The following is a 27,353-nucleotide window of genomic DNA, read 5'->3' on the forward strand; positions in this document are numbered from 1 at the left end:
CTCAATCTAACAGACCTCCACCAGTACCTCAGAAGACTAAAAGAAGGGTTTCATCACAAATCAAATCAAGTTCAGTGCAGCAAACGGATTCACAGAATGAGCTGAAACCCAGCAGTATGGAATCAAAGCATGTGTCTTCTTCTCTTGTGCCAAATGAAACTACTGACCAACCTGCTGATAATGAAAGTAACTTCACTGATGATGTACATGTATGCGGTAGTCAATCAGATGTGGTAGAGATTAAAACAGAATATGTAGACAGTCGCCCATTGCATCAAGATGACTCTGTTACACTGAGAAATAAAACTGAAGCTGCAGAGTCATATTCACCACAGCATCATTCGGATGCACTGGAAAGTCAAACAGAACTGTTGGACAATGATACGTATCCAGAGCCTGACTCCCTTGCTCAATTACCAGACACCTGTGATATGCTAAAAGAGATTGAAGACCTTCTTTCTAAAACATTGGGAGATGTTGGTCTCACCAGTTTTTCAGATGATTTCCTAAACGATTCTGTAGAAATAAACTCTGAAGAACCTGATGAGGTAAAGGATAAACCTAAGCCGGTTCATGATGGACGACCCAAATCGGAAAGCTTTTCTGGTGAGATGCCGTCACGGCCACCAAGACCCAAACGCGATGCTACTAAAAAGTTAAAGCAGTGGGTTAGCTTGGATCAACACTCAGACTCGAGCTCTTGTGATTCAGCCAGTGAGTCTTTCAAGAAAGCCTGTCCACCTAAACCTAAGAGAACTCTGCCTCCTCGCGTCAACAGAAGTCAGTCAGATGTTTCAGGCATGAAGTCTCTGATTGAGCAGTTAGAAAACCGCTTTGAAGAGTCGAAGCCTGCCATTCCACCCAGGAATGAGTCCTTTGGATCTGCTGATAGACCTCCACCTTTGCCTCCGAGGAATAATTCGAGATGCAATTCTCTTGATCTATCCAGCATCAGTCAAAACTCCTCGACTGAAGACGGTAACACTGAGGTTGGTAAGGCTCCACCTTTTCCAAAGCCTCCAAGACGGGTTATAAAAAGACCAAGCAGAAAGGCTCCCCCTCCGCCACCTCATCCTCCCACCCAGAAGCCAGATTTGTCAACAGCTCCATGCACACTTTCGGCTTCCGTTTGTGTTGTTAACAAAGGTCTGGACTCTGAGAAACGAATTTCATACAGAACATCTGCTTCAGATGAGAGTCTCTCTACAGGAGGACCAACATCTGTAGACCATGACTACCACGAGATTCCAGACTCTGAGTGTATTGCAGTTCCAGTCAAAGAGATAACCCCACCACCTGAACTACCACCGCGAATCCTGAAAGGCTCAAGACCCTCCTCTCAGATGTCTGCAACAAATGACAGTGATACGGGGTCTGTCAAGTCTGATGCTGTGAGTTTGTCCAAGCCAGACAGTGATGATTCTTCCTCCATCTGCAGCAGTCAGAGCTCTGCGTCTCCCTCCAAGCCATTGGATATGTGTAGGCCTTGTAGTATGCCGATATCCGAGTCTCCATTACTGTCCACGAGAGAACACAGACTCAGTAGTGTGAGCAGTAACAGTGGCTCGTTTGAGAATGTTAATCGGATGAATGACCTCAGTAGTGGCTCTGACTCAGAAGAAGATGAAGAAGAAAAACAGGTATTAAGTCTTTATACTCAAATGCAACAAACTTACTTATTAAACAATATATTGTGCTTTAATGCATGCATTTAAATTAGGTTTTTTTGTTACGGTTTGTATGAAATTTGTTTGCTAACTTTTACATGTTCTTCAGTTGGTATGTGACCAAAAGAATCATTAGCCTGAAAAGTGGTCCCATCAGATCTTGTGCATTGAATTTTTAACAATTTCAGTTTTACATAACATTGTGTCAAGTATTAAACCAGTATCAGAAACTCATGAATAACGTATTAGTTTTTGACAGACGACAGTAACTGTTATATCTTTTGTTAATTTCATACATGTATATGTGGTAAATTAATAATAATACTGTGAAATTAGTTTTTTGTAGCTTGCTAAGCAATGCATATTTTATATTTAACATCATTTTGGTTACTTGGACACATGCATGTATTTACTTCTAGCTGAACAAGAAAGCAAAGAAGGCACGCTATATTGCCAAGGAAATCATGGAGTCAGAAGCTGTGTTTGTTGATGTACTGAAGTTGCTCAATATTGTAAGTTAATATACCATGTAAACAACATGTGTACAGCTTCTGATGGTTTTAATGTAGTCACGTCTTCCATAATGTCCGGGGCGGGACATAGCCCAGTGGTAAATTGTTCGCTTTATGCACGGTCAGTCTGGGATCGATCCCCGTTGGTGGGCCCATTGGGCTGTTTCTTGCTCCAGCCAGTGCACCGCAACTGGTATATCAAAGGCCATGGTATGTGTTATCCTGTCTGTGGGATGGTGCATATAAAAGATCCCTTGCTGCTAATCGAAAAGAGTAACCCATGAAGTGGCGACAGCGGGTTTCCACTCTCAATATCTGTGTGGTCCTTAACCATATGTCCGACGCCATATAACTGTCAATAAAATGTGTTGAGTGCATCGTTCAATAAAACATTTCCTACCATAATGTCCATTTTGTCAGTATTGATTTAAAGTACATCATTGTTGCAGGATAATAATAATTATTAATTACAAACATTTACCTTTTAAGGCTTTCACGTTCATATACTTATTTCACTACATAAGACAATACAGTCATATAGTAAACTGATATAATTGCCAACATACATGTATCTGTAAATCAACAATGATTATACATACATGTATGAAAAGAAACAGGCTGTCAAACATTTTTAGAAATGTAAATACATATTTGATTTTCAGTAAAAATTATCAAAATTGTAATTTACACAATTTTTAAATTCTATTCTTATTAGTTCCCTACCTGGTCCCACCAGTATTTTTTTAATGTTTTTTTTTTTTTAAATAATGTGTTGCGATATTGAGCTGAAATTTGGTGTATATAGCTTTATCATGTTCTGTTACAAATCAAGTTTGACTTTCATGGCAAGTTGGTGGGCCCATTGGGCTATATTTCTCATTTCAGCCAGTGCACCACGACTGGTGTAACAAATGTGATATGTTTTGTCCTGTCTGGGATGGTGCATATAAAAGAAAGAAATGTTTTATTTAACGACGCACTCAACACATTTTATTTACAGTTATATGGCGTCAGACATATGGTCAAGGACCACACATATTTTGAGAGGAAACCCGCTGTTGCCACTACATGGGCTACTCTTTCCGATTAGCAGCAAGGGATCTTTTATTTGCGCTTCCCACAGGCAGGATAGCACAAACCATGGCCTTTGTTGAATCAGTTATGGATCACTGGTCGGTGCAAGTGGTTTACATCTACCCATTGAGCCTTGCGAAGCACTCACTCAGGGTTTGGAGTCTGTATCTGGATTAAAAATCCCATGCCTCGACTGGGATCTGAACACAGTACCTACCAGCCTGTAGACCGATGGCCTAACCACGACGCCACCGAGGCCGGTACATATAAAAGATCCCTTGCAACTAATGAATGAGTTTCCTCTCCAAGACTATATGTCAAAATTGTCAAAAGTTTGACATCCAATAGCCAAGGATTACAAAATCATGTCCTCTAGATGTCGTTAAACAAAAAAAACCTTTGAACTTTCATGACAATTTACTAATTTTTCACAGAGTTATGGCCCTTGAACTTAGGAGAAATAAAAATGTGTTTTAAAAAAACACAAAAAAAACACAACATTTCAATGCCTGAAGATATTTTTATGAAATTTTGTATATTGCTTTATCGCATACTGTTACAGACCAAGTTGAACTTTCATGGTGATTTACCTATTTTTCACAGAATTATGGTCCTTGAACTTTGGAGATAGAAAAATAAGTTGTGCCTGGTAGGGGACATGTATTGCTTTAGCATTACTCTCAGAATGCTTGTTCATTATATATTGCATTGTTTAATTGTAGGATTTTCGTGTGGCTGTTTCCCAAGAAATTGAGAATGTTGATCGTCCGGTAATTCCCAGTGAAACACTGAACCGTATCTTGGACTATCTTCCACAACTACAGAGTATTAATGAAGACTTGCTCAAAGATATTAGAGATAGATTTGAAAACTGGTGAGCAAGTTCTTTATACTTTTAACAGAATCTGTGAAATATAATATTATGTAGTTTACAGTTGTGACTCGGTAAATGTGAAATTCATTAATTTTGAAGTTTTTTTATTTTGAAAGTGTGGTCAAACCTACTAAAAGGACCACTGTTGCAAATTGTGAGAATGATAGTTTTGTTCGCCCAGCACTTTTGCAAATCAAGTTTTTCATAAAAAAATTTTTATTATTATTAATAAATCATTATGTACATGTACACGTACATGCTTATGATGGGTTAAGCAAAAAGGAATAGTTTACAGGTAATATGACCCTTAAATAGTTTGTACACAATTTTTCTTAAAGGCCTGGGTAAAGCAAAGTAAACTGATTTTGTGAAGTAAATAAAAGTAACATTATATGTTAGTGGAGGAGTGGGCGTTTATTTGTTGATTTTTGTACTTTTTATTTTCATTTCAAAATTGTTAAGTACATGTACTTTGATAATAAAGAATTTTTTTTTCTTCGAAAAAATGCTATGAGTTATATTTCATTTAAACTAACATTTTATCTTGGGTAATTTTGATCATGTACATTTTAAAATTATTTTATCGTGTGTATTAAATGCAGACTAAATCAGTTCTAAACCATAGCTTTTTAATGTTTACATGTATTTGAATTGCAGGGATAAGTGTCAAAAACTTGCTGATGTGTTTGTGAAGAAAGGACCATTTTTAAAGTTGTACTCATCATACATTCGTAACTTCGAAAATGCCACAACCCTTCTAGATGAATCCTGTAAGAAATATGCATCTTTTGCATCATGTGTAAAAGAATTTGAGGTAAACACAAGTTAATTTCCAACATGAAATTAATTTTATTTAGTTGGTTTTGTAAATTAAGGGCCGAATTTATGAAGCCTGTTTTTCTTAAACGCATGTGTTTAAGCATTGTAAATGCATGTAGTTACACGCATGTAAGACATAAACCGGCTTTATAAATTTGGCACTTATAGTTTATGATTAGAGAGAGTGCTTGAATTTTATGATAAAAACCTTGAGTTTGGGTACGTTTTGACTTGTACCCACATTTGTTTTGTAAAGGCCAGTACTCCACAATGAAATGGAAAGGATGAATGTTTAGGGACACCCCAGCACACAAAAAACCCACTTCGGCTATTGGGTGTCAAATTCAGTTCTATGTTAATCAACATCAAGTACTTCACAATGGGTGCATGTACATATGTTTGCATTCTTGACTTTGGAAGTGTGTACATTAACTTAGTTAACTGATTAGATGTTGAATTCATGTTTATTTGTTGGGTTAGCTGTGTATATTATTACTCTTTAAAATATTCATAAAATACCATGTAATAGTTATGTTGTTGTTTTTCACTTGTTTTATTAAAACCTTTAAGAAAATGACAAGAAGTATACTTCTTATTTAGGGGTCTTAATCTAACTATCATTAAAAATGTATTAACATACATGTAGGGTCATCAGAGCTAGCTCTGGGTGATCACATACTTTCACCAAATTATCTTTAAAAAAAAAAGAAGCAAAACCTATAGCTAGTTTCCAGCAAAATATCAATTATAACACAATTTGTTTTTTCGCTAAATTAAAATAAAATTAGCCAATTGTTGTCAAAATTCGCAATTGGTGAATTTGGCGAGTGGCAGAGGTAGCCCTGGGTCACAGGTACCCAAAAAGAGTTTGATTTTAATGCTTGTCAGAATGTTATTAATCCTCTACCAGTCCAACCAGAGGGGATTATACTTTCATCTCCATCCTTCTATGTGTCTGTCTGTCCGTCCATCTGTCCCACATATAGTTTTCCGGATATTTGGGTTTTTTCAATGCCTTGATATATTGAGCAGATATTTGATGTATGCTTACAGCGCCCTCCCCAAACCCCCAACTGGAAAGCCATTTCTCAGTCTGCATTAACATCGCTATGTTCGAGTAAAATCATGTCTGTTTATTGTGCACTATTACAGATCAAGTTTAACTTTTATGGCAATTTACCCAATTTTCACAGAGTTATGACCCATGAATTTAGAAGATAACGTAAATTTGTTGGGCCCTGTAAGGGGCATGTATTGCATTTGGAAGTATTCTTAAAATACTTATTTATAAATGGCTTCTAACTCACTTTTGTCTTTGTACATTTCAGAAGAGTCCACGCTGTGCAAATTTAGCCTTAAAGCACTACATGTTGAAACCAATACAGAGGATACCCCAGTATAAATTATTACTCCAAGGTACATATTTTTGGCTTACAGTGTTACAAAGTAAAAAGGTTAAATAAAGGTATTATTTTCTCTGTAGCGATGGATCAACATTTGTGTCTAGCTCTACATTAAACACTCCCCCCTGAATTCCGCGGCAAACATTTTAAAATTCTGCGGTAAAATTTGACATATTCTGCGGTAAAATTTGATGAATTCTGCAGCAAATTCTGCAACATATAAAACCGAAAAATAACACTTAAAATTAAAACTAGATGTTCAAAATGTTATAGATTTATTTTAAAATCGCGAAAAAGCAGACAATTTATGTTTTAAGCAGACGGGTGCTTCCGGAAGATTGAATCATTAAAACTTGAAATGGAAACGATATGGAAAAAAACCCTGTTTTTAGACTTACGGATTCTTTGTTAAATGTGACTTGTGATTACTAAATACTTAAATATTGTTGCTTAACATCACGATTCCAACAATCGATACTTATATGTTAATATAATTATTTTATATTAAATAGAATGGAATTGCTGAATTCTATTTCATATTTGTGGAATCTATCAAAATGTAATTACGACCCGTCTTCGTCGTTTTCCGTAACCTACGCACCGAGCAACGATCGGAACATCTCGCCACAATCCATTGCGCTCTGTCTTGCGAGAAATTTCCGATTCAGTGACAGAAACTAAAGGCTGGTTCCAAACGCAGGTTACGCAGACTAGTAACTGAGGCGGTTACTAGTCCAGCCTGTAATACCGTATATCTTCGCCTGTAAGTCGATCTCGGCTATAAGTCGAGTCCCTAATTTCAAGCCCTGAAAACATATTTTTTTATTGACCCGTTTATAAGTCGACCCATGAAAAACTACTTATAAATATTGAAATATTTCTTATTTTCAGCACCTGAGAACAATAATATTTGAACAAAAGAAAATTATTTTACAAACTTCGGTTTTCACGTTTTGTACATCGCAATATGATCAGACTATTCCAATCAAACTATCATTATTACATAGCATCAAAACAAAATATTCCCTTAGTAGAGAGTGAAAGCTGTTTGACTGTTACTGTATAGTACTGTACAGATGGTTTTGTGCACAGACAACAACTTTATTTATAAACACTGACAACAGATCACTACGATAAAACTGAAAGTATCACGTTTTGCCGCCATATTAATACATGTAAGGAGGATAACTCTGGAAAGTACACTGGTTTTTTGTACCAAATGATGTGTGTGCTTATTGCTCTAGATAAGTGAACTGCAGAGATCAGTCTATTTTAAGGGAAAGCTCAGTAATATTCATGAAGTTAATCACTGCCAAAACATTGTTTGAACAACCATTAATGCCAGTGACCAGATTTCAAAATAAACTCAGGCAACAGGTAGTTAGTATTGTTTACATTTTTACTATTAGTGATGACTGTTAATTTAACTAAGTGGACTGTTGTCTTGGCATGTGAGTGAGATCGTACGCCTTTTCGCATAACCAAAACCGTTCTAATGCCAAAAAAAATAGGTTATAAAAAATAAATGTGTCAAATTAACATATTTGAGTATAAATACATGGCATACTTCAACAATAAAACTTGTAAAATAATCCCCAAAACAGTAATATTTTTTGGTGAACTTTTTTTACCCTCTTATAAGTCGACCCCCCAAGTTATAAAATAATTTTTGGGTGAACAAAATTTGACTTATAGGCGAAGATATACGGTAACTTAAAAGAAAAGAAACAAATGATTTATGTTTCTATTTATTACTGCATGGAAAGTAAACACTATTAAAATTCCATGTTTAATGTTACAATTCAGAAACATCGAACATTTTGCGGTGTTTCAGACAAATTCCACGGCCTAAAATTATGAATTCTGCACGTGTTCTGCACGAAAAGTGATTTTCCGCGGACGAACAACTATTCTGCACGATGGTGCAAATTCTGCAAATTTTTCCGCATCCGCAGAATTCAGGAGGGACTGATTAAAGTTTCGAATTTAGTTATAATATACACTGCTGAACCAATACAGAGGATAAACAGTAAAAGTTATTACTACAAGGTATGTGGGGGATTTTCTCACCTTTACAAAGTAAAAAGGTGAGATATAAATATTACTTTTTCTGCAGCCGCACTTTTCTAGTTGTGGCAGTGTTGGCTATGTGGAAAACGTAAAGGAAAATATTTTAGGTACCAAGGCAAGGGAGGGGGTACCATGACCATTGAGGATGGACCAAGGCAGATGAGGAGGACGTAAAAAAACCTAAAATTATTACCCATGTGGTTAAAAATATCTTGGTAACAATGACGTCATTGATTGGCGCACTACAACTTTACAGGAAGATCAGTGAAATGAGTTGAGTGATATAAATTGAGATCAATTATGGGTAATAAATAGAATATTAAACTTGCTACCATTTCGTATTATGTTTATGTCCCTCATGAAACAACTGAAAATTATTTCACTTGGGACATAAACATGATAGGAAATGGAAGCTTGTTTAATATCCTATAAATACCCATCTTTTCTGTGCAATCCATGAAAAAACCAGAAGCCGCATTGCTGCAATTCTGGAACTTTAGTCTGACCAGAGACTGGCTGGGGTTGTTGTTGTTTTTGTTGTTTTGGGTTTTTTTGGGGGGGAGGGGGGTGCACCTTAAAGTCCCTTTTGATCTTAAAGTCACCATATTATCTTGTGTAAAACAGTGAAATTTGTATATATTAAGACCAGGCTACAGATTGTATGAATACCAAGCCTCATTACAGCTATACTGTTTGCACTGCTGGTGACAGACCAATTGTCATTTTAAAAAATAACTCCTTGGCTATCACTTCCTATTCCAAATAATTAGCCTTCAAACATGGAACTGTGCAAAAGCAACAATCAAACTCTTTGCGAGCCTGGGTACACAAGGGAATTAACTGTATACTGCTACCTTAGAAATAAATGAAGGGTCCACTGGAATAACCTAAGATGTCACATGTTTGATAAGATAATATATAAAAAAAATTATGTTTATGTTTACAACTTTGCAATTGTGGAATATTTATGCCTAAAAAAGCATAATTTACCAACTACTTTTAATGGCCTACATAATTATAGGTTTTTAATTTATTGTGTCATTGTGACCTTGACATGCACACAGTGGTGTAGTGAGGGGGACCATGGGGGCCATGCACCCCCATCAAACATTTTTTTTAACTGTGTTAAATGTTACATACACATATATAGAGTAATAGTTGGCCTCCCCCAATAGTGGGTTGCCCCCCCCCCCCCCCCCCCCCCCCCCCAATCTGAAATTCTGGCTATGCCAGTGCATACACAACTGTTATAATACTAGCTGAGTATCTGTTTGGACATATACATGTACGTTATTCCTGTGGACCCTTCATATGTTTTCTTTTTCTTTGCAGATTATTTGAAAAATCTTTCCCCTGATTCACCTGACTACAACAATACTATTAGTAAGTTATAATACATCGTTACATAAATATATATATTATTTGACACCCTCTTTATGATGTGTTATAGCAGTAATTGGTGATAATGGGGACTATAGGTTTCGGCTCCATCTGTCTTTCTGTCTTTCTGTCTGTCTGTCTATCTGTCTGTCCCACATATAGTGTTCTGTACAGGGGTTTTTTTTTTACGATGCTCAAGATACTGAGCTGAAATTTTGTATGTGGCTTTATCATGCACTGTTACAGATCTAATGTTTTTGACCATTTACCTATTTTAACTATTATTGCCCTTGAACTAAAATTAAGAGATATTAAAATTACTTTTTCTGCTTTTGTTTTTGCAGTGCTTCCAAGATATTGATCTGAAATGTTGTGTATAGCGTTATCATGTACTGTTATAGATCAAGTGTGACTTTTATGGCAATTTACTATAAAAAAAACCCAACCCAATCCAGAGTCATGGCCCTTGAACTTAGGAGATATGAAAATTTGTTGAGTACTCTGAAAGTATGTTTTAGAACCTGCTTGTGGTTTTTCAGAGGACAGTATTTCAAAATCTTAGAAAAACTGAAGTCGATTCACCCTTTTTTTTCTTTTTTTTTCTTTTATCTACATTGTAGATAACAGATTATGTAATTATGTATACATCTAAGTGTAATTGAAAAGTATACAACAAACAAAACTATCTGTAATTGATGTCATCAGCATATGTCTGATGTTGCATTCAAATAATAAAAACTTAAACAAAATATTATAGAAATAAAATACATTGTAGGCTTACATGTACTTTGTAGTTAGATTTGTGTTCTATTCTTGAAAATAAAAAAACAAATTATGACGTTTTTTTTTTTTTTTTTTTTTTTTTTACACTTTTCAGCTGCTCTGAGCATTGTGAGTGAGGTGGCTGACCATGCCAATGAGAGCATGAGACATGGGGTAAGTTAAGGCCAGATAATAGATATTATACTACTTGTCATGAGTGACACTACCACATATAGTTTTCCAGACACGTTTTTTTTTTTTTTTTAGGCAGTGCCTCAAGATACTGAGATTAACTTCTGTATATACACATGTACACGCATGTAGCTTTATTGTGTAAAGTTATAGATCAAGTTTAGTTAGAGTTATGGTCCTTGAACTTGGGTAATACAAAAATTTGTTGGGACTGGTAGGCGACATGTATTGTTTTATTTGATTATGCTGATGGTTTTGGAAATTTTTTATAAATCTTTTTTTTTTAAAAGAAGAAAAAAATGTCACAGAAAAGGCCTTAAAGTTTATATAATCATGGAAAGTCAAGGAATTTAGTTGGTAACAGGATGTCAACTCTGCCTTATGAGAAATGCATATACATGTATATAGATCATGTTTTGCAGGATGAAATGCACCAGATGATGGAAATACAACACTTGCTGATCGGTCAGTTTGAAGTTATTCAGCCAGGAAGGGTAAGTTCAGTTATATTATTCAGTCTAATTACATGTATCTCCTAGAGAAATGACACTGGTCCTCTGGATTTCACAAAACTTATTGTTTCCTGTAGCATGTTGGCGAAATCACAGAACTGAAAAACAGTTTCCAATGGGTTCTCATGACTACACTTTACAGGACCTGGAACCGAAAAAGCATTTTCTATGAAATTTGAAATTCTGGGACTTGTGACATTTTATTTAAATTACATTCTTGAAGATGTACACTTTTCAGTCTCAGATTATTTTTTGCACTGTATGAATGATAGTAATTTATAAATGGTTACTGCAGTGTTGTAGGTAAATTGGTTCAGTTGTAAATATTTTGTTATATTGAAGTGATATTGATAAGCTGAGATTACTATGTTTAGTATAGGTAGTACTAAACCAAATAATATCCGGCTGGGTCTAAGTTTGAGGTGCACATGACTTTCGTTAACAGCAGTTAATACCACAAGCCCTGCCATTGGTGATAAATTGGACAGTGTGTGTTATGATAAAATGTTGGTTCATCTGGCCAGTAAATTCTTGTAATTTAATTTGAACTGTTGTCAGTGTACCAACTACTGTTGTGCTTAAAACATGGGCAGGGTCCTACTAACAATAGCATGATAATTTTTGTGTGGAACTCTGGTAGTGATAGACGCTACCCGTTATGTCTGGAATAAGCATCTTAACCACCATCTGATTTACTTTAAGGGTGACGGGGTGGTAGTATTTATATCCATAGTGTATATATATATATATATATATATATATATATATATATATATATATATATATATATATATATATAGAATACTAAATGAACTTGCCTGTTATACCATTTTTATGAAATGAGTGAATAGTTTTGGTATCTGACGAGCAAAAGCGAGTCAGATACCAATACTGTTCACGAGTTTCATAAAAATGGTATGACAGGCAAGCTAGTTTAGTATTTTATTTATTACAAACCAGCTGCAAACAAGCCACAACGCAGAAGTAACCAGATGTTTATCGAGACCTACTGCACGTTGGTTTCTACGAACTGGGTCAGCAAGTGATCTACATCACGCTCACGTCACGCCAATATTACACTAGTTAGATATTATTGAGTGATTGTTATGACATAAGCAGTATCTTACACTGGTGTGTAATAAATATACAGAATTTCACATACGTTGTTTTCACTTCACTCGTTTATTTTGCGAAAGAACATACCACTCGACCACGTAGTGGTCTCGTTGGTATATATTCTTGCGCAAAATAAACTTGTGCAATAAACAGGAAGCGAAAACAACGTATTTGAAGTTCTGTATTTATTACATACCTTCTTTTATGTTTTACAAAAACGGTTTTTAATTTAACGTCATAACAACACTTTGTTAAATCTATGATCAAAACTCCTTTCATGGATTCATTTAACGTCAAGAATCATACTCTGCAGCAGCCTTGTGTAATGTTTCAACTATGATATGACGTCATTTGTAAATCATATATGACGTAAGTAAATAAAAGGTACTAACTGCAGTAAAAAGAAAAAGGGAATTCCCCATTTAAAAGATCTGGTCCAGATTGCACATACGTGCGATACAGGATAAATTTATTACACGGTTTCAAAAGGCCTTTATCACTATAGTAAGATTGAATAGGTATGTAATAAATGTTGATTGATACACAGCATATAGATGTTTTAGCCACATATTACTATTGTCGTCTATGGGATTTGATTTTGTGGTATACCCTGGTACACCCAATATATTTCTATAATATTTAGATTTTTGTAATAATATTAATAAATAAGGTTTTATAAAAATTGTGATTACCAATTTCCTAGGCACTCAGTTGCCTTAAATGTAATAGCAAATGTCTAGCTTCATTGGCTTTGATGGTGTCTGTTTTATATCTGTTATAGCCTGTATACAGCCTGTATATTATGTATGTTTACACTGTGATGTACTGTGTTGTTTTGCAGTCTCTGTTGAAAAAAGGTGAACTGATGAAGATGTCGCGAAAAGAACAACAGCCGAGGATGTTTTTCTTGGTAATTTTTCATTACCAAGTTTGTGTTAATTTTTATTTTTTTTTTTTTTTTTATTTACTATATCTGTTCACAGTTCGAGAATGATATGTTTACATTGAGATGAAATAAAAGCATTTTTGAAAGAAAAATCTATTTTAACATACATGTGTAGGAATTTCATCCTTGTTAACAGCTGTTATCTAGTATTAAAAAAAATGGAGTAATGATTATACATATATATATATATATATATATATATATATATATATATATATATATATATATAGAGGGATTACAAGATGTGTTTTTTGATAGGAATCGTTCGTAAATATCCCATATATTATAAATAAAAATTGTATTATGCGAGCATAATACATTAAACACAAATGTAACACAATATTTTACCACCAGTATTCAGTCTAACAATAACAGTGATAACATTGACGATATGCCTGCAGTATTTCTCTGAAGTATCGGAATACAAAAACAACCACCACACTGGGTAATTAATCTCTTTATCATATAAGCTCAAGCTTAATACAATGTTTTGCAGTGTAAGCTGTAAACTGTACATTGAGTTTTTGTTGTTAACTTTAATTCCAGTCCGCCATTACTAGAAGGTATTCAAATTATGATGTAAACAATATGTGGCGCGGTGTATTTTAGTTCATTTAATGGAAAAAAACGTCAACAAAACTGGCGAATGACGTCATTATGGGCCCCCTGGGCTTATTTCCGTCCTTACATCAAAATAATAGTTTATGCCGGTAAATATCGTTTTTTGTTTTCCTGAACGATACCGGAATGGGTACAGCTTTCAGTGTCAAATTGCCATTGAAATGTTTTTATTTGATGACTATGAATGCATAAGTCAATCATGGAGTCACCCAAGTACGTTTGCTCAAATGTCAATAAACCTAGTGCCGAGACCTTGACTAATTTACATCTAATTTGCAAAGTTATCAAATTCTTAAAGTATGTGATCTGAAAAATATCACATACTTTAATTGCACTGAAAATGTAAGATATTATATATGGGTATATATATGGTTCTTAACAATTTGTTTTCTTCTTTTTTTCAGTTCACTGATGTTTTGCTGTACACTACTCCAACAGCGACTGGGTACAGACTAAACAATATTCTGCCTTTGATAGGCATGAAAGTGGGTGCAGTAAGTAGAAAATCTAGAATTGCAATAAAACTATCTTGGGAAGACACCCTTAAGACAGAGCACCGCCTTATATTTCTGTTATACAAGTGGCACTATACCACTTATACAGTTCCCCCTTTCTCTTTCGATGAACCGTTCCCAGTCCCCTCCTCCCAACCCACCGCAAACCCTTTTCCTGTCCTGGATGGAGAAGCTGGCCCAGGCCAACACCTACACCCATGATAGGTATGCACTACAACAGCTTGTCCTGAATGTGCACGTTAACCCTATGACCTGACCTGACCTGACTTGCACAGTTGTTATCAGTTAGTACTACAGATAACAAGTAACTTCAATCCAATGGGTTATTTAAATTCTACAGAGGTCAGCCTATGTGTAATCATCAAAAAAAGATTTCAAAAAGCATATCAGAATTTTGTAATATTTTTTTAATGAGGAACTATTTCCTAAACCAGACTATATCAAGCTGCTACAATAAGTAACAACACAACAAATGGTGGTGTGGTACCTTAGGCGTAAGGTTGATGACTTAACAACTACACCACCAAGGCCAGTCATTATCTAGTCCTGTTCATCTTTTTCTCTACGCTATTTTTCAGTCCGACAAGCCAACACCAGACGAGTACGGAAATGAGTTCAGTATTTTGAGTGTTCAACGGTCATTTACGGTTTCTGCAAGGTAGTTATTTTGAATCAATATTTTAACAGTTTTGATATGGGGACTACATATATTTTACTATAAGACTCCATGGGACAGAAAAAGTACACCAGAGGTGGTGGAAATTTCAACTTGGGACAAGGCTTGCTGGACAAAGGCCATTGTATGTGTTTTCCTGTCTGTGGGAAAGTGCATAAAAAAAGATCCCTTGCTGCATTGGGAAAAATGTAGCCGGTTTCCTCTGTGTTAGAATTACCAAATGTTTGACATCCAATAGCCGATGATTAATTAATCAATATGTTCCAGTGGTGTTGTTAAACAGAACAAATGTTACATTTGCACAAGCAGATCCTCAGGCACATACATGTATGTACCAAAATGGAATGTAAAAGTGAGCGTAATCTTATTTTAAGAATATTATTTAATTTAGCTATTTCTCAGAATTCTGTTAAAAGCTGCAGTTACCTCACCATCTTGGGAGTGGGACCTAGCTCACTCGGTAGAACACTTGTCTGAGCTTGTGTTGTAGGATCAAACCACCTCCGTAGACTCATTCTCTGAGGTGGGTTTTTTTTTATATTGATATATCAAAGGCCTTGGTATGTGCTGTCCTGATCTGTTGGAAAGTGCATATAAAAGATCCCTTGCTAATGAAAAATGTAGCTGGTTTCCTCTAAGACGTGTCAAAATTACCAAATGATTGACATTCAATAGCCGATGATTAATTAATCAATTTGCTTTAGTAAAGATGTTAAGCCAAATGTAAAAAAAAAAAAAAAAAAACACTTCTCACCTTTACAAAGTAAAAAGAATAGTTACAGGTATTACCTTTCCTTGGTAGCAAGGACAGCAACTTTTGAATTTATCTCAGCATTAAAGTTTTCTGTTAGCACCATTTCTCACAAAAAGTCCTAATCAATCAAACATGGGTTATAGTTACATTGAATGTTTATCTCAATTTGAAATTTATTAATTTAAAATATTAATTTTAATGTTTTCTTAATTTAATTTTTGTAAAAAAAAAATTTAAACATGCCTTGAGATGAACATCTATGATATAATTATCAGTGACACCAAATAAGTTTATGATAGACCAGACATTTATTTCCACAGAATTATTGGTTGTTGTTTTGGGTTGTTTTTGTAAAGTGTTTAATTTTTTTTTAATATACTGGTACAAGTACATTGAGATGAATATTTATGAGTGACAATGAATAAGTTTATGGTGGGCAAGACATTGCATGCAATTCCTGGTTAATACTTTGTAACACAAACTGGTGAAATAGCAGTCTTCTTGTTGTTAAAATTTGAGTATAGTCAAATGTTATCAAATTAATGCACATGATCTGTAGATCTACATGTAGTTAAATAATAAACACATTCTCGAGATTGCAGCTTTGAAGTAGCTTAATTTTAGTTACTGATTTATCACTTACTTTATCAAGAGGCTTACTCAATACATTCTGTGATTTGTTCTTTTCATCAGGACTCCCAAAGAACGAACTGAATGGATGACTGCTTTATCGGATGCCATTAAAGAGCTGACACAAAAAAGAGACACATTTCATTCGAAAGAAAAAGGAACCCGGGTAAAAGATTGTTTAGCAAGCGTGAAGCTTTCTTTTTAAATACTTGTAGTTGATATATTTACATTGTACTATCCAATACTTTTGTATGTTTTAAACACAAACTCACTGAAAATTAAAGCATTGACTGCACTTCAGAAATCAAAAGAACTGTAATTCCAATAAAACCTCGAACCAGTGATGTGTTGAGCTGGTTGGTTCTCTTCACTGTTGAGATTAGGGTCTCCACGAGTACTCGAGTACTCGGGTATGGGCCGAGTCCAGCAAGACTCTAGTCCTTTCACAGGGCTCGAGTACCCTTGCAAAGAAAAGCACTCATTTAATTATTTTTTTACGTCATTTTGCCATAATATTATATGCTTGTCGCCGGATACATTATACAGGGCTATGAAACATGGATGGAAAACAAAAGTCAAATATGTAGAATACAATACAATGGCTTGATTTGGCATTCATGTTCAGTGCTGGAATTAAGATGCATAATGCAGTTTTAAATTATTCTTTAGTCTCATTATCATCTTGTAATAGTGCAAGTGTCGGGTACACGGGTCCGGGTAGAGTTTGACCCTCGAGTACTTGAATCCAGTATTTGATATAATATTGATTAACTGTTTATGGTTGTTTATTTTGATATAACTACCAGTAAAATATTTGTTATTTTGTTGTAGTACAGGAAACATAGCAAAATGTTTATAATACAAATACAATTATTATGTTAATTATGTTTATTTTAATAATAACTTAATTAGAAAAATGCTCGCCTGAGATGGTTGGGTCATAGGATTGAAGCACCTCAACTGGTATATCAAAGACCATGAGTGTATATGCTGTCTTGTCTGTGGGAAAATGCATGTAAAAGATCCCTTCCTATGTTTAGTGGAATAGTTGATTGTTTTTGAAAACTACATGTCGAAATTATTAAATTTCAGTTGCCTCCAGTGGTGTCGTTTATCAAACTTTTAACGTTTTTGTAATTAAAATTATATTTTTATAATATATTTATTTTATTTTAATTCTCTTCAAAATCTATTTCAATATTCGCTCACAGAACCTTGCTAATATTGTACTAGCAGCATCCTGCTATTGGTATTCATATAATCCTGTAATCTAGCTTTGAATGATTTGATCAGCTGTATCCATTTGGATAAAGTACATGTACATGTATTTACATTTACCTTGTATTTTACATTATAATAGTAATGAATGGCACACCAAACTTTCATTGTTTGAATTGAATCATTAAAGGAATTATACAATTATAACTTAATCCATGACTTTTTTTCACCTTATATATGTACCACAATTAAAATGGTACCTAAAACGTAGGTAAAAAGAAAGAAATAAACACCTCAGTCTAAATAATTTGTCTATGAATTTACTTCTTTTTTTGTTTCCTCGTATGTTAACCTGACCTTTCTCTTTAATTACATTCTTCTCTCCCAAAACCTGCTTTGTGTGATCATTGTAACAGCCAAAGGCTAGAATAATACCTTCAATAATTAATATAAATGTTCACAGTGGTTAAGAACAAAATGTCAAAAAACAACAAACAAGAGCAAGATATGAACTAGAGCTGCAGACAGCATACAAGAAATGGAAAGAATCGAGTATAATTCAAATAACTGGAACCGGAGACTTGAAAATGTGGAAAAATCTAGCCTTTATCTGTTGGATGAATTTGATCAAATAGGTTTGTTATTAGGAGAGAAGATCGGAGAGGTCAGTCTGAATTATTTCCTTTTGTATGTAAGGAGTGTTTTTACCTTTTATTTTAGTTTTATAACTGTTTACTTTTCTGTTTTGTTACAATCAGAAGTTATTTCTGTGAACATAAGTGTAATTTTTCGTGATGTCTTGCATTACAGTAAAATGTTTCCTCAATAATTATCTGTGTACGATGTACTGGTTTGTGAATTGCTTGTATTTGAAATGTTTTTCATGATTTCTTTGTCCTATCAGACTTTCTCGCTGGACAAGGACTTTGTTCTGGGTCACAAGGCCCCTCTCTGGATTCCCGACCGCCGGGTCACCATGTGCATGCTGTGTCTTGGTGAATTCACCATTACCTGGCGCAGGCATCACTGCCGAGCATGTGGCAGGGTGAGTTGCTATCTCGAGCTCTCTCTGCTTTTCAAATAATCCAGGGCCCATATTTTCAAAGCGATCTTTGCGTTACAAAAATTGTAAAACCATTGTAAGCTTGACGTCCAGGGAACATTTTGTTTCCAAAATCTTGATTAGCGATATTTCTAGTCAGTTGAAAATTGTTTAGCAACTACTGTTTAATGTTGTAAAATTGTGGAGCAATCTCTGAAAATTGTGTAGCAAATCGCGATGCGATACTGAACAAAATGTTTCCTGATGTCACTATGGCATGTGCTGTGGCAACATCACAGCCTACGATGGTATGACAATTTCATAGGGCTAATCGAGCTTCGGAAGTATGGGACCTGGACTGATTAAATGGGGGAGGTGGGAGGCACCATAATTATTAGAGATACGTGGTATACCCGTACACTGCAATATAAATTTTTAACCATAATGTATCGCGATATTTTCCTAGCATACCGATATATTATGCTTATATATTTTGTACATGTGTTGGTCACACAGCGTAATTATTAGAGATGCGCGGTATAATTGGTATACCGCAACATAAATTTTGGACAATGCGTATCATGATATTTTCCTATCGTACCGGTATATTGCCTTTATATATTTTTGTGAGTCACACATATTAGATTTTCAAACAAACTACCAGTTTAAGAAAAGAAACAATAGCTTCATTTGTTCAGAATGAATCTTGATTGACTGGTCTATCATTTTATTAAGTTACACAAAATGTACATGAAATTAGAACATTTTATCACAATATATAGAGGTACCGTATATCTTCGCCTGTAAATCGATCTCGGCTATAAGTCGAGTCCCTAATTTCAAGCCCTGAAAACTTATTTTTTATTGACCCGTTTATAAGTCGACCCATGAAAAACAACTTATAAATATTGAAGTATTTCTTATTTTCAGCACATGAGAACAATAATGTACAATATTTGAACAAAAGAAAATTATTTTACAAATTTCGATTTTCACGTTTTGTACATCGCAAACAAGTAACATAGCATCAAAACGAAATATTCCCTTAGTAGATAGTGAAAGCTGTTTGGCTGTTACCGTATGGCACTGTATGACACTGTACAGCATCGTACAGCATCGTTTTGTGCACAGACAACAACTTTATTTATAAACACTGACAACATATCACTACAATAAAACTGAAAGTATCAGTTAATCACATGTTTTTCCGCCATATTAATACATGTAAGGAGGATAACTCTGGAAAGTACACTGGTTTTTATGTACTTCCCTATTGTTCTAGTGAACTGCAGATATCAGTCTAAGCTGATTTGAGGGAAAGCTCAGTAATATTCATGAAGTTAATCACCGACAAAACATTATTTGAACAACCATTAATGCCAGTGACCAGATTTCAAAATAAACTCAGGCAACAGGTAGTTAGTATTGTTTACATTTTTGCTATTAGTGATGACTGTTATTTTAACTAAGTGGACTGTTCTCTTGGCATGTGAGTGAGATCGCACGCCTTTTTTCATAACCAAAACCGTTCTAATGCAAAAAAAACAAAAAGGTTATAAAAAATAAATGTGTCAAATTAACATATTTGAGTATATATCTAGGGCATACTTCAACAATAAAACTTGTAAAATAATCCCCAAAACGGTAATATTTTTGGGTGAATTTTTTTTACCCTCTTATAAGTCGACCCCCCAAGTTATAAAATAATTTTGGGGTGAAAAAAATTCGACTTATAGGCGAAGATATACGGTATGTATTACAGTTCAAATTCCTGTTTCGCAATATATCGCAGTAAGAAAATTTTGGCAATACCCATCACTAGTAATTATTGTTTTATTCCTGGTGGGTGGTTTGTAATTGTTTTCTCTATCTATACTTGATTTAAAATAAATAAAATTGTATTTTGTTTGGTAGTGAGTATAAAACCCTTACTTCCCTCATGTATTCAATTCTGGAACAGCCCTAATAAAATATACAACAATTAAAAAATGTATATTAAATTTTGTCTTTGTAACTATAATAGACTACAGTAACTACAAAAATAATTTTTTTTTATAAAAGTTAAAAATAAGAATTTAATACTAAGTTTTACCGATTCATCAATGTTTTAATGTTCTAGCTTATCTTGGGGATTTTTAATGGATAATTCACATAATTACATGTAGTTAAAGAATTCACACAGACAGACCGACTTCTTCATCATATGTAAATTACAAAAATGAATAATTTGGTCTACAAAGCAGCTAGCTGATATTCCATGGTCTGCATTAGTTTATCAGTTACTTCTGCTTGATATTCATATTATATTTATCTGCTGTATTCAGAACTGATATCTTGTAGTTTTGCATGTAGCTAGCATGGCTCATTCTAAAATAAATCAACTATATCAAAACTCATTCTGAATAGAATGTTTCTATAGCTAATTTAAGCAAGTACATCAGCTCATTGTTACATACATAAAATTGTATCAGTATTAGCAAAATAATATTATAGACTTTTTCAAATTTACTTTTTATGAGAAGAAAAATGATGACTGCAAATGTTTTCAGTGTTCACATAGGTAGATGTCTTGTTTTTAAATTCCAAAGCATTTGATCAGAAGGTACAGCAGAAGACCAAAACAATAAATTATATATAATTATATACATGTATATAATATAGATTAAAATGCAATTACTTAAAGAAATCAGGAGTTACATGTAATTTCACAAAACAGTGTAAGTAAATTTACACTTATATAAAATAAACCTGCTGGCTGTTGGCATGTCTTTGGCATTTCTTCACACAATAAATGACATCATTATATAAGATAGATTCCTGTAAGGATGAAGTAAAATTAGTATGTGTATTTCTAAGTACTACATGTATATGCAGTTATAAGAATTGTTCTCCTGTCAAAGGTTTGTGTGTAAAACTGGGTTTACAATGTTATGTAAAATTGGTCCTTGTTGAATTCAACCTTGATAACACTGATAAGAATCACTAGTAATCACTAAATACATGTAAAAAATAATAACCCTGACCACAGCATTATTTGTTACTTGTGCAAACTTACAATTATGTGCAATTTGCATTTGAATACAGTTTAGGGGTGGGATGTAGCCCAGTGGTAAAGCACTTGCTTGATGCACGGTCGATCTGGGATCGATCCCCATAAGTAGGCCCAGTGCATCATGTCTGGTATATCAAGGCTGTGGTATGTGCTGTCTTGTCTGTGGGATGGTGCATATAAAAGATCCCTTGCTGCTAATCGAAAAGAGTAGCCCATGAAAAATGTACTGGATTTCCTCTAAGACTATATGTCAAGATTACCAAATGTTTGACATCCAATAGCCGATGATTAATTAATCATTGTGCTCTAATGGTGTTATTAAACAAAACAAACTTTAACTAACTTTTTGTTACTTTTGAAAACTTACAATTATGTCCAAGTTTTCATTTGAATATACAGTTTAAACAACAAATAATGAGCACTATGCATCCAAGATGAAGTGACCATATATTATATGTATTTATACGGACTTGTAAAATGTCTTATTCAGTTGAAAACTGGATATTTCAAAGATTACTGACTATGTTATCCAGATTGTGTGTGGATACTGTTCGGAGAACAAAGCACCTTTGCGCTACCTGAAGTATCGTTCCGATCGAGTCTGTGATGAGTGTTTTGATAAATTACAGCAAGGTATTTTAATCCAACTAACTCAGATTATAATTTTCCCATCATTAAACGTTCTTCTGGGTTTTTTGGTTCTGTTACAGAGTATCATTAACTTTTCTACATAATTTTATTAAAAATAAAAATATACCTACATGTAAACAAACTACATTGTGTCACATATTTTTAATTGTTATCTCGTCACTTGGAAATGAATTCTGCTTGTAATAATGAGGTTTGATTACACATCTTTAAAACATCAAATATCACTTAAATGTTAAATACACATATTATTTTTATTATTATTGCATACATAATTTATTTAATTTATAAATTTCCATAACAGATGAATAATGTCTTTTATTTATATGGTCTTCTGAATGAAGCATTGTTCAAGACATTGTTACGGACATTTTTAAACAAAGTAGACTTGCAGTGCATTGTCTGTTTTTGTGTTCCCTTGAGAATACAAAAATGTCCACAAATGCTACTTAGTTTTATTTGGATCATGTTTTATTTAGAAATAGAAGAAAAAGAATTGTCTGGTGAAACCGTGGAAGACGTGACTTTCCCCTGCCCTGATGAAGGAACTGCATCAAAACTTAGCCTCAGCACGATAAAAGAACGTTTTCAGAAAATCCGCTGGAGTGGACGGGCACGTAAGAAGTATGCTCCACCAAGATCATCGGTTCTGAAAGAAGTAAGTGTTGTTTTTGTTTTTCTATTTTGAATGAAAGATATGAAAAAGTTGGAAGGTGATACTTTTTTATGTGAAAGTACATGTACATGTAGTTAAGTTTTTATATTCAGAACTACTTTTAAGTTTTTGCATTTAGTTCTGTTTGTCCGAAACTGTAAGTGCTAGGTGATTTAAAACTGTCAGAAACTGTAAGTGCTAGGTGATTTAAAACTGTCCGAAACTGTAAGTGCTAGGTGATTTAAAACTGTCAGAAACTGTAAGTGCTAGGTGATTTAAAACGGTCAGAAACTGTAAGTGCTAGGTGATTTTCAAGCTGCTTTTATTGGATTGATGGGGGGGTGGGATTTAGTTTTGTCCTTTGAGTGCTCACTTGCATCGCACGATCACACCACCTCGGTGGATCCATTCAACTGACTGGATTGTTTCTCGTTCCAACCAGTGCACCACAACTGTGGTATGTGCTTTTCTATCTGTGGGAAATTGCATATAAAAGATCCCTTGCTGCATTATAAAATGTAGTGGGTTTCCTCTGATGACTATGTGTCAGAATTACCGAATGTTTGACATCCAATAGCCGATGATTAACTAATCAATGTGCTCTCGTGATGTGGGTTTTTTTATTATTGTATTGATATGAAATATTAGTGCATATACTTGTTTTTTAATAGACTAATCCATATATTCAATTGATATTATACTTTCTACTCTACAAATGTTTGTTTTAAGGTAAAAGCTAATGATGTGGGATCATCGATGAGTGGCTACCTCAGGATGTACCATAACAAGAAATGGAAACGCTTTTGGTTCGTCGCCAAAAATAATGTGCTCTACACGTATAAAGCCAGTGAGGTAATAAAATGGTTGATAATTGTTAATTATTAACATTTTCGCAATCGTACAAAACCATATACAGTGGACTCTGTCTAAACCGGACTCACTTCGTACCGTCGAAATAGTCCGGTTTACATAGAGGACCGGTTTAGACAGAGTTTCACCCAGAGTTATGGTTCTTGAATGATCGACAATGACATTTGATCCCATGTTTTGACTACGGATTTGAATCAAATTCTTGTATTAATTTGACTTTAGTTTCTAACGAAAGTTCGATACGTTGCCGTTTTTGGGGTCGTTCCGCCATTATAAATGAAATAAGATAACACAAAATATACGAGCGATTCGCACCTATTTATACATGCGTTAAGTTGACAAGTATACTTCGCCGAATTCATAAGAGTGAAATCAGTTAGGTATCAACACACACACTAATATTAATCCGATTGATCTAACGACCTACCGCAATAAGAGTAAACTTCACACGTGTGCGATTACATTTTGTATTTGGCGTCCTGATTACTTGGCAATTGACGATCATTGTTCAACTAATTAAGCAGCCTGTCGTTCAGTCAAATCCCAATCCGGTGTAGACAGAGGTAATTAATGCATGAACGGTTCTTTCGTTCTTGATTTTTGATCCGGAGTCCGGAGTAGACAGAGTACGGATTAGGCAGAGATTTATACCTAAGAGATAAACGGTAGATGGACGGGACTTCAGAAATGGACCGGTTTGCGCAGAGATCCGGATTACACAGAATCCGGTTTAGACAGAGTCCACTGTATATGCTGGTTGGGGAAGGTGTTAATGTCATTCAAAATACCCCATGTAAAAGCAACATTTTTTAAGTACCCTTGGGCCCTAATCTAGCTGGTGAAATAATTAGTTTTTTGCCAATTAGTTTCACACAATAGACGTCAAGACCTCAACTTGTGTAGTGCCACAGTTCATGTGTAACACCTTGTCAGACCGTGTTTTTACTTTGGCAGCAGACAGTACATTGTCGCATATCACGCTGTTTGTAGTGACTAGTCAGGCATTATTATTTTTCGGCAACATTCATGCCAGTAATTCCAGAAAATACTAATTATTACTTTAATTTTACATAATGACACAATAATTAATTATTTAATTATTAACTACTTAATAATACTGCATTTTAATGAAAACATACAATTGTTTTGCTTAAATTGTGTTACTGGAAGTAGTAGAAATTTTTTATATCGCAATATTACGATTTGAACCGAGTGTATAATTCAGAATGTTTTTGAATGAATGCAGAACTTTTGCGTATTTTTATCAAACTTGTCCCCTTTTTCCTGGGAAGGGAGATGTCACTTTTCAATTCTGGATTTGGGCCTGCACTTTCAAGAGGAGAAGGGTGGATAGCAAAGAAGGATTCTTCATACATTTGTGAAAATGTTCATAATTGTGAAACGCTTCTTGTACAATGGGTTTTTTTGGGGGGTTTTATTAACGCCACAACCACTTTAGTCAGAAGAAAATAAATAAAGCAGCTAACTAACTGCAATGTCATTTTCTTGTTGTGTAATTTCCTTTTACTCTATACATTTTTCATTTTTATTTTACAATTAATCAGCAACAATGGCTGAATAAAATGGGTCATTTTCTGAAAAAATCAACCTCTTGCAACATTGATTAATTTGACATTGTTGTAACCTTCTGACTACTGCAAGCTGACACACTGTATACTGCATACAATACACTCACTCATTCATATTTCCCGCCATTTTGCACATAGCACTGATTAGAATTAATAATATAACACTGATTGAGACTAATCTTAATAATGACTGTTTTAATTTTATCTTTTTCCGTGAGAAATGCCTGGAAGTTTTGATTTGAGAAAGTTTTTTTTGGGCTTGACAACAACGCCGGAACATCGGTCATTTTCTGGAATCGATAGTTGATTGTAACAGCTAATTGGATAATACATTTTGACCGTTTTACCAACAATGAAAATCACAAATATTGGAATGTGAATCGTAGGTTGTTTCCAAAACAAATTCTGGTCAGAAAAACAGTTATTGGGAATAAATACTGGACATCTGGCCACAAATGTGCGTCAGTAAATTTTAATCAACATTAACTCATCTGACATATAAAAAAATTAGAAAAACCCACAAAAGTATTACTTACTTATTCAAATTATTTTATGTATTTCTAAAAATTATAAGTGAAAATATGTGAGTAAAACGTCTAAATTTGTACCCCCTCAATGTGGTTTTTGTCAAAAATTAATCCAGTAGTCAGAAGGTTAATGAAAAACCATACTGTGAAGCTCTGACATTATACAAGATATGTATTTGTTTGGAAATAGAAATCAACAGTTTTATTATTTTGTGTTTATTTTGTTCTTAGGATATGGCTGCCATTAAAAGTACTCCTGTGTTAGGTTTTGAAGCGTCAGTAATAACAGAGGTAAGTATATTGCATCTTATCATCTAGACACACTGAGCAGTCTGTTTCAGTCTTTTTTTTAAATTAAGAATTGTGGAGCTGAGATATACTTAGTAGAACATTTGCCTGAGGTGTGATGGGTCAGGAAGGAAATAGCCCAATGGGTCCACCAACGGGGATCAATCCCAGACCGACAGCGCATCGAGCGAGCGCTTTACCACTGGGCTACATCCCGCCCCCTGATGGGTCAGGAGATCAGTCCTCATCAGTGGAAGCATTGAGTTATTTTTCTGGTGTATTAAAGTTTATTTGCATATTATGCTATCCTGCCAGTGTGAGTATGCATATGAAATACCTTGATGTATCTACAACCCATGCAATTGCCTACGGTGGAGATTGCCGTAGAGTTTTTCATTGTCCGTAGTATGTTTTTTTGGCCGTTGATTGTATTGGATTTTTTTTTTCAAGATGGATTTTTTTCGTTATTGTTAAAAATAAATTGTTTTTAAATTTTGCAACTGGCGAGTTTGCGAGCACCAGAGCTATCCCTGCCCTAGTATTCCAGTGAGCAGTCCGATATTTAGTGTTAAATGACACACAACCTTAATGTATATACTTGTTTCCATTTTGCAGTGGTTTGAGGGAGTCGAGCCTGACCTGGCGTTCCAGCTGGTCCACCCGAACACCACACCACTCATCTTCCGCACTGACAGTGCTGCAGCTACCACAAAGTAAGCAGTGTGTTTCTGTTGTAGTCCAGGGCCCATGTTTTCAAAAATATCCTAATGCTACAAAATCGTAAAACCATCGTATGCTATGACATCACTATGACATGTGCTGTAGTGATGTCATAGCCTATGATGGTTTTATGATTTGTTAGTGCTGAGATAACTTTAAAAATTCCTAGCCCGTTCTATAGTTAATCTTTTTCAAATAATCCACTGGGCTCAAAATAGTGG

The 27,353-nt window shown here is 34.6% G+C and overlaps 1 protein-coding gene across 1 annotated transcript in view; it reads left to right on the forward strand.

The window, feature by feature from the left end:
* The first annotated feature begins 16 nt into the window (after positions 1-16).
* LOC121368030 (FYVE, RhoGEF and PH domain-containing protein 6-like) overlaps positions 17-27,353 on the forward strand; it is a 31,371-nt gene continuing 4,034 nt past the window's right edge. The window contains exons 1-18 of the mRNA XM_041492541.1: positions 17-1,640; positions 2,087-2,179; positions 3,976-4,127; positions 4,785-4,941; positions 6,275-6,362; positions 9,752-9,802; positions 10,677-10,735; positions 11,176-11,247; positions 13,223-13,291; positions 14,353-14,442; positions 15,042-15,121; positions 16,587-16,689; positions 18,646-18,786; positions 22,369-22,468; positions 22,963-23,141; positions 23,868-23,990; positions 26,356-26,415; positions 27,028-27,125. Coding sequence (XP_041348475.1) covers positions 117-1,640; positions 2,087-2,179; positions 3,976-4,127; positions 4,785-4,941; positions 6,275-6,362; positions 9,752-9,802; positions 10,677-10,735; positions 11,176-11,247; positions 13,223-13,291; positions 14,353-14,442; positions 15,042-15,121; positions 16,587-16,689; positions 18,646-18,786; positions 22,369-22,468; positions 22,963-23,141; positions 23,868-23,990; positions 26,356-26,415; positions 27,028-27,125 — 3,239 coding nt within the window. The 5' untranslated portion in view covers positions 17-116. The remainder of the gene's footprint in view (positions 1,641-2,086; positions 2,180-3,975; positions 4,128-4,784; positions 4,942-6,274; positions 6,363-9,751; positions 9,803-10,676; positions 10,736-11,175; positions 11,248-13,222; positions 13,292-14,352; positions 14,443-15,041; positions 15,122-16,586; positions 16,690-18,645; positions 18,787-22,368; positions 22,469-22,962; positions 23,142-23,867; positions 23,991-26,355; positions 26,416-27,027; positions 27,126-27,353) is intronic.

The sequence above is a fragment of the Gigantopelta aegis genome, chromosome 3 (assembly GCF_016097555.1).
Source record: "Gigantopelta aegis isolate Gae_Host chromosome 3, Gae_host_genome, whole genome shotgun sequence".
NCBI lineage: Eukaryota > Metazoa > Mollusca > Gastropoda > Neomphalida > Peltospiridae > Gigantopelta > Gigantopelta aegis.